The sequence below is a fragment of the Lupinus angustifolius genome, chromosome LG06 (genome assembly GCF_001865875.1).
Source record: "Lupinus angustifolius cultivar Tanjil chromosome LG06, LupAngTanjil_v1.0, whole genome shotgun sequence".
Taxonomy (NCBI): domain Eukaryota; kingdom Viridiplantae; phylum Streptophyta; class Magnoliopsida; order Fabales; family Fabaceae; genus Lupinus; species Lupinus angustifolius.
In genome coordinates, this window is record NC_032014.1 from 32,185,368 (window position 1) to 32,199,855 (window position 14,488).

The 14,488-nt window shown below is 31.7% G+C and overlaps 2 protein-coding genes across 2 annotated transcripts; one reads left to right on the plus strand and one right to left on the minus strand.

Annotated features, from left to right (window-relative positions):
• LOC109350622 lies at window positions 930-4,770 on the plus strand. The gene is made up of 5 exons (XM_019591846.1): window positions 930-1,961; window positions 2,072-2,198; window positions 2,334-2,559; window positions 2,680-2,909; window positions 3,107-4,770. Exons 1-5 carry the CDS (start codon window positions 930-932, stop codon window positions 4,768-4,770), a joined length of 3,279 nt encoding a protein of 1,092 aa, XP_019447391.1.
• Window positions 7,635-9,869, minus strand: LOC109351003. Its single transcript, XM_019592312.1, has 5 exons — window positions 9,673-9,869; window positions 9,126-9,241; window positions 8,348-8,670; window positions 8,121-8,226; window positions 7,635-7,994 (listed from the first exon to the last, which is right to left on the minus strand). The coding sequence occupies exons 2-4, from the start codon at window positions 9,221-9,223 to the stop codon at window positions 8,132-8,134; spliced, it is 516 nt and encodes a 171-aa protein (XP_019447857.1). The 5' UTR covers window positions 9,224-9,241; window positions 9,673-9,869; the 3' UTR covers window positions 7,635-7,994; window positions 8,121-8,131.

Here is a 14,488-nt window from a genome sequence, read left to right on the forward strand (position 1 = left end):
ATGTTGGGTAAAGATTCATAATCTCCCCCAAGAGTATTGGTGCCCAAGGATTATCTTCTCCATAGAAGGGGGAATTGGTACTTCAATTTCTTTGGACGATGCTACGTCCAATAGAATTTTTGGACACTTTGCCAAAGTATTAGTGGAGCTGAACCTGAAGGATAACCTACCTGACCAAATTCTTGTGGAAAGGGAGGGTTATGCGTTTTTCGTGAATATTGATTATGAAAATTTGCCTATCCTTTGCCAAGGTTGCCAAGCAATAGGACATTCGGTAGCTCAGTGTAGAAAATCCAAGCAGAAGGAGGTTGAGGAAGTGCTGGATAAGCACTTTAGTAAAAAACAAACAAGGAGGGAGAATAATCCATCAATGGTGGAGCCTCAGGGCAATAAAAAGCATGTTTCTAGAGAACCAAATTTGGTCATCAACCTTGAATTAGATAATTTAGGTGATTTGAATATTGATCATCTGGAAAAACTGGTCCTGTCCCATGAGCCAAAGGGATTGTCCAAAGCTAAAGGTCAAGAAGTGGGCACTCCTCATTCCAGGCAAAGAACCAAAGTTGATTTGGTGGAATCAGATAATTCAATAGATGATAATTTTATGGTTCAAGAAACGGCAGAATTGGATAATTCAATGGTAGCCTAGGAAATGAGAATAGTTGGAAGACTATGGGCCAATGATCAAGAATTGGATGAGGCCGAGGAGGAGGAATTTACTGAAGTTCTTAGTAAATCTCAGAAGAAAAAGTTAAAGTTAAAAGGGAACTCGGGAAGAATTCATATACACGTAGGGGTGGTTACATGAATAATGCTCAATGAAAATCCTCTTCTGGAATTGTAGAGGGCTAGGAAATAATAAAACGAGGTTAGTTATCAAAAACCTCTGTTTGTCTAATAAGCCTAACATCCTTTTTTTGGCTGAGCCTATGGTCCTTCTTGAGACTGTTGATAACAAGTTTTGGGAGGATTTAAGGTTAAAAAAATTTGTTGTCAATAATAGAGGAAGTAGGTTCCCTTCCATTTGGGGTTTCTGCAGACAGGATCTTTATCCTAGGATTTTGGTGAGCTCTGATCAACACATTGTTATGGTGGTGGATGTGGATAGCAAAAGTCTGTTTATTAGTGCAGTGTATGCTCATACCCTCTATTTGCAGAGAAGGTCTCTGTGGAAGGAAATCATTAAAGTGATGAGAGACAACCCTGGTCCCTGGTGCTGCTTAGGTGACTTCAATGTGGTGCTTGGAGCCCATGAATGTCGTGGCTCCAGGTCGCCTGCTACACTTCCTATGGAGGAATTCAGGATCTTCTCTGATATGGTTGATTTAATCCACCTTCTAACCACTGGTCCCTATTTCTCTTGGTCTAATAGGAGAAGAGGTTCAGCTCTCACGGAGAAGAGACTTGATAGAGCTATTTGTAATAATGCTTGGCTTGATATGTGGAACCAGGTGGCTTGCTGCACCCTTACTAGGCTTGCTTCCGACCATCATCCTATCTTGCTACACTCCTCTTGTGATTCTCAACTCAGAGTGGTCCATTTTAGGTTTCACAAAATGTGGATTCTCAATATGGACTATAGAAGACTTGTTTCTCAGGTTTGGAGGTCTTCAGTTGCGGGGTGTCCTATGTTTATTCTGGCTCAGAAGTTAAGAATCCTGAAAAATGAGTTAAAAGCTTGGAACATCTCTGTTTTTGGTAACATCCACCAATCAGTTAAGAATGTTAAAAATAAAGTGGATGATATTCAAAACCAGTTAAATGATGTTGGTATCAATCAATCTTTACTGGATCAAGAAGTTTTGGCTCAGTCTGACCTGCTTCATGTTCTTGATATGGAAGAAGTTTTTTGGAAAGAAAAAGCCAGAGTTAGTTGGCACTCTCAGGGTGATAGGAACACTGCTTTCTTTCACAGAATTACTAAAATCAGACAGTCTACTAAAGCTATCTCTATGCTAAGGGTGGGAGACTCCATTTTATCTAATCAAGAGGAGATGTTACTCATATCTTGGATTATTATACATAGGTATTTGATTCCTCTAATATCACCTCTCATAATTCTTTAATTCAGAATGTTATCCCCCGCATGGTTTCTGAGGTGGATAATCTTAAGTTAACTGCTACTCCTGATAATGATGAGATTAAAGTTGCAGTGTTTAGTATGAATGAGGATGGAGCCCCTGGACCTGATGGGTATGGTGGGTGCTTTTACCAGGAATTTTGGGATATTATTCACTTGGACGTTAGCAACTCTGTTAGGCAATTTTTTCAATAGGGTTGGCTTATGCCTAACTTGAATTCTAACTCAATCATTCTCATTCCTGTGGTTATAGGTGTTGATAAAATTGAGGATTTTAGACCTACTACCTTAGCTAACTTCCAATTTAAAATCATCTCAAAGGTTTTAGCTGATAGACTTGCTGATATTGCCCCTAAGCTCATCTCGAAACATCAAAGAGGGTTCATAAAGGACAGAAAAATTCATGATTGCATCTGTATTGCCTCTGAGGCCATCAATATGCTTGATCATAAGACCTTCAGAGGAAATTTAGCAATCAAGTTGGATATCAAGAAAGCTTTTGATACATTGGATTGAGCTTTCTTGTAAGACACTCTTCAAGCCTTTGGTTTTGGTCCCAGGTTCATATCCTTCATTTCTGCTATATTGCACTATGCTAGGTTATCTATTAATGTAAATGGGAGGAATGTGGGCTTCTTCAGTTGTACAAGAGGGGTGAGACAAGGTGATCCCCTCTCTCCTTTGCTTTTCTATCTTGCAGAGGAGGTTTTAAGTAGAGGAATACAAAAACTAGTGAATGAGCATAAAATTAGTACCATAACCGGGCCTCATGGTCTTGCTACTCCTAGTCACGCTCTGTATGCAGAAGATGTCCTAATCTTTTGTAAAGGTATAAAAAAAGAGCTTCAATGCCTCAAAGGTCTCATCATGGATTATGCCCAAGTATCAGGCCAGAATATCAACATTAACAAATGCAAGTTTTACACTAGTGATGCTTCCCCTAGGAAAATTGATGTTCTTTATTCTTCCTTAGGCTTCTCTATGGGAGTTTTCCTTTTAATTACCTTGGAGTCTCTATCTTTAAAGGTAAGCCTAAGTCGGTTCATCTTCAACCAATTGCTGACAAAATCCTAACAAAGTTGGGCACTTGGAAGGGTAAGCTTATTTCCATCATGGGTAGAGTTGAGCTGGTGAGATCCATCATTCAGAGTATGCTCCTGTTTAGTTTTCAAATTTATAAATGGCCTTCTCAATTGCTAAGCAAGGTGGACATAGACATCAGGAATTTCATCTGGTCAGGGGATATAGGGGTGAGGAAATTGGTCACTGTGGCTTGGAAAATGGTTTGCACCCCCCGACAGGAATGGGGATTAGGCCTGAGATCAATCAAGCTTATTAATAAAGCTTCTATACTCAAGTTGGCTTGGGAAATGAGAAGCTCAAAGCAGGATTGGGTCTTCTTCTCCAGGAAAAAGTATGGTTGCCATTCCCCTCATTCACCTCGATATTTCAACTCTTCCATATGGCTTGGCATCAAAGAGAATTGGGCTCTGTCCAATTCGAACTCTGTGTGGTTAATTGGTGATGGTAATCAGGTGAACTTTTGGAAGGATAGTTGGATCGGTGATCCCCTGGTGTATACTTTAAACATTTCCCAGCATGTGCATGAGTCTCTTACATCTAATGTGGCTGATTTTATCTCGGGTGCCAGATGGAGGATCCCAGCTGTGCTAGCTAGGAAGGCCCCGGAGATTGCTAGAAAAATTGCTAGGTACATCAGAGCTGAGGGGGATGACAAATTGATTTGGCAGCATGCAAATGATGGTGTGCTGACACTTAAGACTGCTTTCAAGGACATCTCTAGTCCTAGTCAAAAGCTGTTTTGGTGCAAGAAAATTTGGAATAGGAGCATTCCTCCATCAAAGTCTTTCATTACTTGGAGGATTATGCACCACAAAATGCCCACTGATGATAACCTCCAAAGTAGAGGTTGTATGATGGCCTCAATTTGCAACCTTTGTTATTGCGACTCGGAAGATGCTGAGCATTTATTTCTGTCATGTAAATTTGCTCAAGGCATTTGGGACTGGATCAAGACAACTTTTTCAATTAAGCTGAATACTGCTTCTATTGCTTCAATCTTGAGCAGTTGTAAAGGCATCTTCAACAACCAAGTAAATGATGTCCTTTTGGCTTGCGTGATTAATGCCATTAGCTTCATCTGGTACTGTAGGAATCAAAGAAGATTTAAGGATAGGATAATCTCTGCTCTTCATGTTTTCAGTAGAATCAAAGCTGAAACAAATCTGGCTGGGAAAATTTCTTCGGTTGCAGCTGCATCAACCAACATAAAGGAGCTAATCGTCCTTAAACATTTCCACTTGTCAGTTAATCTTCCTAAGGCTCCTAAAATAATTGAAGTCATTTGGGAAAAACCGAAATATGGTTGGATAAAAGTCAACACAGATAGTGTTGCTCACAGGTCTCCTGGTCATGCCGGAGGGGGTGGTCTATTTAGAGACTCTTCTGGGAGTTCCTTCGGTTATTTTTCTACCTACTTGGGCATCCAAAATGCTATTTATGCGGAGTTGCATTCTGCAATAAAGGCAGTTAATATTGCTTTTAGCAGAGGTTGGAGAAATCTTTGGCTTGAGGGTGACTCAAGCATGACAGTTGACATCTTCAACAACAAAACTCTTCCTCCTGGCAGTTATCCAACGTTTGGGACAGATGCAAAAAACAGCTACTAGGGATGAATTTTCAAATTTCCCATAAATATAGAGAGGGTAACACTTGTGCTGATAAATTAGCTACTTATGGCATTCTAATTGAAACTGATTGTACTTGGAATTTGGTTCCAATTTTCATTCATCAGGATTTAATTAGAAACAGATTAGGCTTACCTAATTATCGCTTTATCAACTTGTAACTCTTTCTTCCTCTGTTGTAATGTACTGGTTTATTATGAAATGAATGGTGCTGTTGTTGTTGTTTAAAAAAAAAAGAAAAGATACTCAACCCATAAAGAGGAAAATCATATAAAAAAAACTCTTATGACCATATTCTACCACTTTATGATTTATCTTTTATTTTCAATACTATAAAAAAAGATAACTAAACATTTAATAATTCACTTATCATATGCTTTTAGGCATATGATTTTTCATAATAATCAACCCTTTCACTTATTATAATTATTAGCATTAGTTTTAAGAGATTATTTACTATTTGGGAGGGGGAAAGAAAATCAAAGACTTTAAAATTATATTACAATTGTATTTCATAGCTTTCAAACCTTATATTTTCCTCTATTCTCCTCCAAAATTCAACTCATAAACATACCTTAAGAATATGTCTGATTGTCTAGTTTTGGAGAAGAGAATGTATATCTTAGGAAAATTTCTCCCTTATTTGGGAATTGGTTGAAAGAAATGGTAAGTTTTTGAAGGATTTCTTGAACCCTTTAAAACCCTCTATATACAATTTTCATTTTTCCTGAATTTCGATTTTTTCTAGATAGAAAATGTAAAAATATCTAAATGATTTTAGTAAAATTCGATAATATTATTATTATTTTTTATCTATTATTAATTCCATTTTTAAAGGAAAACATATTATTGTATTATAATTATTTTATGAGTAAATTTTATTAATAATAACTGAGTTTTAGTAAAATTATACAAATAACTCATCCTTTCTATACGTAAACAAATCACCTCTAATTATATACATACAATATACTGACAATCGATATAAGAGAGATAAGTGTAATTTTTTAAATAAAAAATGGAAACTAATATAACTAAGTCAAAAAAGGGTTTTTTTTTTAAATAAAAAATGTTAACTAATATAATTAAGTCAAAAAAGGGTTTAATTTTTTAAATAATTAAGTTTAAAAATGGGTTTAAAAGAGGAGGGATGATTTGTGTAATAATTTTACTAAAACTCATGAATGTCAATATAATTTACTCTTATTTTATCATATTGCCATCTAAATTTATACTCTTAAACATGAGATAAATTTAATTTGATTTGCATTCCATTCTCATTCCCTTCCTCCTTTACTCGTCTTTTGATATTTCTACTTCCATTTCTCTCGTAACTCTCAAACATAGTCTAATCGTTTATGAGTTGAGTTTTGAAAGAAATGAGATAGAAATAAAATATTTTAGAATCATCTTATAAATATATTTCATAGCTTTGAAAAATTTCATTTTCCTTTCATTAGTCTAAAACTCAACTTGAAAATACACGTTAAGTTAACTCCCAAAACAAACAAACATACCAAGGCACATGAATAACCACAAAGGTGAAAATATACATGATTTAACTTTTTGTTATCATTTTTTGTAGAGACACGTGCCTCAACGTCATCAGATGGAATTTTTTAAACGTAAACAAATCACCTCTAATTATATACATGTATTACACTGACAACTGATATAAGAGAGATAAGTATAGTATAATTTTTTAAAATAAAAAATGGTAACGAATGTAATTAAATCCAATAAAATATAATATGTTACGAAAATAAGTCTAAATAGTATAAGAGTAAATGTTTATTCATAATTTTTTGTTCGTTACAAACTGCATTAATAATTATATGCATGTGTTTAAATCAATATATATTATATTATAACTAACCAAGATAATGTATAGACATTGACTCTTTTACTATTTAGACTTGTTGTCACAATATATCATACTTTTTTTAATTTAATTACATTCGTCGCTAATTTTTGTTTATGAAATTACACTTATTTCTCTTGCAATGGTAGTGAGTTTAATATATATATATATATAATTAGGGGTGATTTATGTAGGTTTAAAAAATGAGCGATGATTAATTTGTGTAATTTTACTCAAATTCATGTGTGTCGAATATAATTTATTCTTATTTTATCCTATTGTTAACTAAATTTTATTTTCCTTTCATTAGTCTAAAACTCAACTTGAAAATACACGTTAAGTTAACTCCCAAAACAAACAAACATACCTAGGCACATGAATAACCACAAAGTGAAAATATACATGATTTAACTTTTTGTTATCATTTTTTGTAGAGACACGTGAACGTCTTCAGAAGGAATTTTCTCTAACACTAAAAAGCACAATACCCAATGAGGATTGTGACATACTAAAATACTATATACTAAATTTTGTGAGGATATTAATTTGTTTTATCAATATTCTCAATATGATACTAATATAAAATTATGGCTCTAATAATTTAGAAATGGCAATAGACACCGACAGACTTTAGTAGTGTTTTCTATTCTCCAATCTACAATATTTACGGGTGTTCATGCATGTATTTAACACGTTTTTAATTTTAATTATATATTTATATACTTTATAATAACTAATATGTAAAAGTAATTATTAAATTAATATTATGATTAATTTATGACCATAGTCAACTAAACGCAATTTATTATGAAATAACAATAAAATATATTATATATAATCTTAAAATAATAATGAAAAACGATAGTGTATATATATAAATTTAATTAAAAACTAAATTTATAAATATGCAATACACAAGATACAAGTATTGTAAAACTCCTTTTCAACTCCAAGTCATTAGTGTGGATTCCTGTTATGAATATTTTGTATCTACTTTTTATTTTTCTTTTGCCATCTTAGGCTCTATTAATTGCCCACATTATGTTGGAATACAAAATGAAGATTTGAGAAGTCTTATTATTAGGAAAAAGAAGAAAACATCATTAGATCTCATAAACATTGAGAACCAGAAAAGTAAGAAAGAGAAAAGAGTTAATGGCGACGAAGATTGCAATTTTACTCTTATCTTTCGTCATTTACTCTTTCTGTAAAGACATTATTGCCTGTAGGGTAGGCACAGCATCAGTACAAGCAACTGACTCTGGATGAATGGGTCTCATTGGGTCCTCGATGTTGACATTGCTAGCAACTGGCTAAACATCAGAAACTTCATCACCCTCATGAACTGTGTCAAGAAAAAAAAATATTCTCAGATTGACTTTTTGAAATGAAAACATTAATACAGTAAAGTAATTTTACTATAAACTACTAATTGCATGAGTGTGATGCATGCTATTCCATTGAAACCTACCTCTCTTTCTTTTATGTGTTTCTTTGTGCAGTGTCTGGGCAAACTTCTGGCGATGGAATACTTGATACTTCAAGATTAAGATTATTCTCCAAGCCAATCTCAGGGTCTGAAGAGAACCGAGAAAATCAATGCATAAATACAATAGTAGACAAGATATCCTTATTTAACAGATCATCGTTACATGTTATTCTACCAATAAAAAATTTAAGCATTTTTTCTCTCATTACCTATTGGTAAGAAATCATTGCCGCTGCTTAGATCAATAGGTATATTCAAATCAATATCTCTCCTAACAACAACACTTTCAGGCATTGGAGCTTGCTGAATACCAGAACTCGGAGCTGCATCACCATAGTTGCTGAAATCTGTCTGGTCATCATCTTTATTGTCATTGCCCTCAGCAGCAGCTGCTTGTTGACAAATATCACAAGTCCACCATCTAAATTTGGGTACATCCATTGGTGGAAATGATGGTCGTTTCTCAGACTCAAGCACATGAAATGGCCAACATTTCTTCCAGTCTTTATTACGCATATTAGATACATAGCCACTGAAATAATCAAAAATATATGTTAAGGATACTAAATTCCACATGAGACAAGCTACGTTAGAATTTAAAACTAATAAATAAATTATGGACCACCTATCCCTAATTATAAAAAAACTTTATCAATCTGAAACACTTCATAATTGTGTAATATGCACAACTTTTTTGGCTTCTAACTTCAAATGCTTATATTTTAAATCTTTAAAAACCCTATAATGAAAAATTACACAGCAACATCTCATCTTACAAGAATAAATGTATATCAATTGCAGAATTCAGCAACAAAAGATAGGATGAACTAATAAGTGAAGGAGGACAAACTATACAACTCAATGATATGCTCCACTCCTCCAACACCAATAAGTTATTTAAAAAAATAGAACTCGGATAAAGCTATATAGTCTGAGAAACTATAATTTGATCTCGACAAAACTAGGAGTATGCAGCATAAGGCTCACCGTAGTGAAAAATGTTGGCATTTTTTGCCTCTATCAGTGTTTTCTGTAGAATTGTTGAGATCAATAGAGATTGAGTTGACCCTATTGAGGGATCCCATGAACTTGATAGTGTTTTCCTATTCACAAAAATATCAAATATTAGAATTTATAACGGAAATAAAGGGTAACAATAATTACATACAGCTACCAATAATCAAAACATTTTGATGGGTCAAAACACATGTAAGGAAAATACAAGAAATATACATATACGACAACATCTTTAGCAAAAAAAACAATTAGGGTTTACACAAAAGCTGCGCTAATGAACGAAAAGGAAAGTCAAGCTAAATGAAGCAAAAAATCAAGGTAAAGTAATATACAACTAACAAATCCTCAACGCACAGTGATTAATCACATAAAATGATAACCTCCACACGATCATGAAAGCAATTGGAGACTATTTTTTCATTCAATAAACTCAATCAATAACATCAACCTAAGGTTTGAATTAACACAGTACAATCCAGAAAAAGATAAATAAAAAGATGAAAAATGATCAACTCACCCGGCTGGGGGCACTGATTCTCGATTAAAGGACACCAAATGATAGATCAAACGACGAAGATTCAACACATTGAAGCTGAATGATTGGATTCTCAGCTGAAACGAGTAGAATTTGAGTGCGAAAAAATGATAGAAACCCTAGAGAGAGAAAGAGAAAGGGTTTCCGATTCTTCAGGTTATGAGAGAGAGAAAATAAAAGAGTATCAAAAATTGTGTGATGTGAATATATGATCCATTTATGAACAAACATAAAAATATAGTGAGAGAAAATAAGGAAAGAGAAAAAGTAAACCAATGGGAGAATGTCACGTTGATGAAAATGATGTAATGATGAGTATGACAAGGAAACCCTAAAAAAACTATGGTGGGGCACAATACTTGAACGTGTCCTACACGTGCTTCTTTTACATATTCCACGTGGTATCACCATTGATACATAAAAATATTTCCATTGGCGCGTGCTAAACACTCACTCAGTTGGGGTGTGGCTGTAGGTGAAATAATTCCAAACCCTAGGCCTCTTTTTATGGATAGATGGAACGGAGGGTTAGGGTACATAACCATAAATGTTACAGGAGCAGAAGAGTGTGTTGTGTTCGATTCTAATTTGTAACAATCACATTTTCCGAATTTAGATTTTTCAAGTATATATGGAGATTTTTTGTTTTTGTTTTATATTGTAATATTTTTGCAAAACCTACTATAAAGATTCACTGTATATGTGTATAATCTGCATAAATTGAGAGAGTCAAAATTAAGAAAAAGAATGTATGTAAATGAGTTTTATTATTGTTATTGCATATACCATTTATGTTTAATCATATTTGACTATTCAAAAAAATTACATAGATTAATAACCTTTTCTACTAATCACATAAAAGGAAATTATCATATATGTTTAGCCTACTTTTGGTTCTTTAAATGACACGATAAAGTATTTAAATGTTTAGTTTATAAACCTTTGAATAAAGTGAATATTTCCAAATTCAGAGAATGTTATCTCTATACGCCTCTTTTCTTTTTGTGTTTGAAATAGTTTAAGTTTGATTTTTTGATACACCAAGGGTATCCATCACTCTTTTCAAATGAAAAACTAATTTTTCAGGGTAAATCCCTATCATTCTAAAGATTTAGTGGGACTTTACATTATTATACCAACACTTTATTAGTAATTTAAGCTCGATTGATAAATAAGATAATATTTGCTCAAAAAAGGATTTATAACCAGGTAGATCGATGTTCTAACTTGTTATTATTGATGTAAAATCTTAGTGCATTAATAAACATGTGTTTGTCAATTTTTTAATATCAACTTATCTCTCTTCAGAAATATTAAAATATGGGTCCTGAATACACATTAAAAAACGTAAATGGAACTCTACCATCATATATAAACTACTTCAAGTCAATTTGCATTTTATTCCTAGTTATATTCTCAATTTATAATTGTCTTTCACTTTTCCTTATTCTCTATTCCTCGAGCTAACTTTATTCAACACCTACTCTTTATGTAAACACATGTACAAAGATATATTCGTAAGACAGGGTAAATATCTAGGAATTTACATCCTCCAAAATTTTATTTAAGCTTTGGTGACATTTAATATGTTTAGTTTAAGGAAAAAGCACATAAAGCTCCTTTAAATTTTATGTTTTTTATACATAGTCAATGAAATATATTTTTTTCTTAATTACATCTTAAATATTATTAATTGGTGAAATTGACTATTATATAAATATATTGTTAATTTATTAAAAGAATGATAAAGAAATCGTTGTAATAAGATTCACAATAATAGTAATGCAATATTAATTTATAAAGAAAACCGTTATCAAAATATAAAATTGATTTAGAAGAAAATGATAAGTAAATTTCAAAGTTAAAAATAATTAATAAATTAGTATTATTATATATAAATATAATATTGTAGTAGTCGATGTTAAAACAAAACGTATGATCATTGCTATTAATTTAACGTTATTTTTATGCAATGAACAATTTAACCAAAAATTAAAATTTAATAAGTAATTAGGAAGAAAAATAATTTTTTTATGACTACTTGCAAAATACATAATGTTATAAGCATGGGTAGTTATATTTTAATCTTAAACATTTAAATAAGATTCAATTATCTATTGTAATTATTCTAATTTCTCACATTAACATATCAAGTCATTCTTTGATACAAGCTTGCAATTTTTTCAAAAATAAACTTCAAGTTGAAGCCTTTGTTTTTTTTACTATTGAGATAAATTATAAGTTAATTTTTTATTCCTCAATTGTACATTTGCTCGTCATTTATGGTGCTGGCTGAATTCAACTTTCTCAATTCAAATGGATACTTCCTCTTGCTCTGCACTCTGGAAGATCTGCAATAGGGACTGGAGTCCTCAAACAAAAGAGGTCATATCCATTTGCATAGTTCATATAATTTATGCAATCTAGTTTTGCAGGAAAAAAAAGCAAGGTTTAAAGATAGATTAATCCCAGTTGCAAAAGTATTGGACAAGCTAAAGCTGGACATCTCGTTTGCTGCAAAGAACTTAAAGTCTTGTGCAAATAATAGTCCTGACGAATTTGTCATTCTAAGGAGTCTCAGTATCACTATGCGTTTCAAAAGAAGTCCCAATATCCAGGAGGTCATCTGGAACCCTCCTCATATGGGTTGGCTAAAGGTTAACACGGATGGAGCATCCCATGGTAGCCCTGGATTTGCAAGAGGGGGAGGGATTTTTAGAGATCATCTTGGCATGTTTGTGGGTTGTTTTGCTGCCTTTTATGATATCCAAAACGTGCTTCATGCTGAACTTCTCTCTGCTATCTTGGCAATTGAATTTGCTCATGCTAAAGGGTGGAATCCAATATGGATTGAGAGTGATTCAGCTTTGGTGGTGGGAATTTTCAAGGGTTAATAAAACCTCCCTGAATTTTATCAAGCAGATGGTCTCTCTGCAAAAAGCTGCTATCTTCTATGTCTTGAACAATTTCTCACATCTATAGGGAAGACAGTTCTTGTGCGAATTTGCTAGCTAACCATGGAATCCAAACTAGAACTTTTACTTGGTGGGATTCAATCTCTAATCTAATCTTTATGGATTGTAATAGAAATTGGTTGAGGCTTCTCAACTATAGATTCTCCAACTTATAATGGTTTCTTTGGTCTTTCTTTAATAAAATTTCTTGGGGTGCTTTAGCATCTAGCTTAAAAATTATATTTAAGAAAAAAAGAAGGAAACTCTGACCTATCTGTTATGGTGAGTTAGTTTTCACTTAGATTGCTTATTTTTTCAATCAATTTCACTTTTCACTTTACTCATTCATCTTTTTTAATTGCTTATTTTATAATGATTCGTCTTTGGATTGCTTATTTTATTGTTTAAGCATTACTTATGTAGTGAATTGTGTAATTCAAATTTGACAGTTTTTTTGTGTGGATTATATTGTATTTAAAAATTAATATTTATATTTATATTGTCTAAAATATTTATATCATAAATATTAAAACATATATACTTAAAAAATAATGTGAAATAGAAATAAAATAATCCTAACATAAACAAATAATCTTATATTATTTTATGTAATTTACTTAGTAAAAAATAAATTTTCTATCTTACGATAGTAAAATAAATTAGTTTATATTTATTTTCTAGCTAATACACCAAAACATAATCATATTATAAACTTGTAATATTTTATAATTTGATAACTTCTTATTACATCAAAGAAAGAACATACATCCTGTGCCTTAACAAATATTGTCTCCAGAACCAATCAAACTTCAAAAATAATATAAAAATACCAAACTTTTTATATTTTTATTTTTAATTAAGTGATATATTTTGATTGAAGAGACACACATGATCTCTTTTACGACTCTATCATCATAATACATATAATTATTCCGCAAAGAAACAATATTCTTTTTTTAGAATGAAAATCACATGTCCTTTTATATATATATATATATATATATTATTTTGTGTTTATCTCTAATTAAAAATTATCATTTAATTTAAAAGGATAAAAATCAGTAGCATAAATTAAGGCCACCATTGGAAATTAATCTTCATATTCTATTATTTTTTCATTCAGGATTCAAATAAATGATTTTGGAAAAATGACCCAAAAAGTTATGATAAGATTTTTTAATTTGATCCAATTCATATTATTTAGGTGTGTTGCCGAGCTTGTCTCTTTTCCAAATAGTATATACTATATACATATAATTAACCACGGTAAAAATGAATTTTCAGTTTACATATTAATTAATGGGATAAAATTATTTTCATAAATTATCATTTTTTGGGTAAAGTCATCATTATTTCTTTACAATTATTCAACATAGAAGTGGCATTATATAGAAGTCATCATTATTTATTAAACATATAAGCTAAAATTCAATTTTATAATGAGAAAATAAGTTATACATCAACCATGTAAATATTTTTTATATTGTTAATATTCATATGGTGGAATGTGGGTTCATGAAATTTAAGCTGGTCAACAAATACATGATTTATAACATTAAGGATATAACATTTTTTAAACAATAAAAACAAACATTCATTATTAATATGAGTTATGAGATACTCAACCCATACAGAGGTAAATCATATAAAAAAAACTCTTATGACAATATTCTACCACTCTATGATTTATCTTTTATTTTCAATACTATAAAAAATGATAACCAAACACTTAAATCATGTGCTTTTACGCATATGATTTTTCATAATAATCAACTCTTTCACTTGTTATAATTATTAGCATTAGTTTTAAGAGATTATTTACTATTTGGGAGGGGAAAGAAAAT

Excerpts from the sequence above, each read along its gene's own strand:
- LOC109350622 (XM_019591846.1), top strand. The coding sequence starts at position 930 with ATGGTCCTTCTTGAGACTGTTGATAACAAGTTTTGGGAGGATTTAAGG. Across the intron at positions 1,962-2,071 it reads AAGCTATCTCTATGCTAAGG|AATGTTATCCCCCGCATGGT; the intron begins GTGGGAGACTCC and ends TCTTTAATTCAG. Across the intron at positions 2,560-2,679 it reads AGAGGAAATTTAGCAATCAA|GTTATCTATTAATGTAAATG; the intron begins GTTGGATATCAA and ends GCACTATGCTAG.
- LOC109351003 (XM_019592312.1), bottom strand. The coding sequence starts at position 9,223 with ATGGGATCCCTCAATAGGGTCAACTCAATCTCTATTGATCTCAACAAT. Across the intron at positions 8,671-9,125 it reads TGCCAACATTTTTCACTACG|TGGCTATGTATCTAATATGC; the intron begins GTGAGCCTTATG and ends TGATTATTTCAG. Across the intron at positions 8,227-8,347 it reads CAATGATTTCTTACCAATAG|ACCCTGAGATTGGCTTGGAG; the intron begins GTAATGAGAGAA and ends GGTTCTCTTCAG.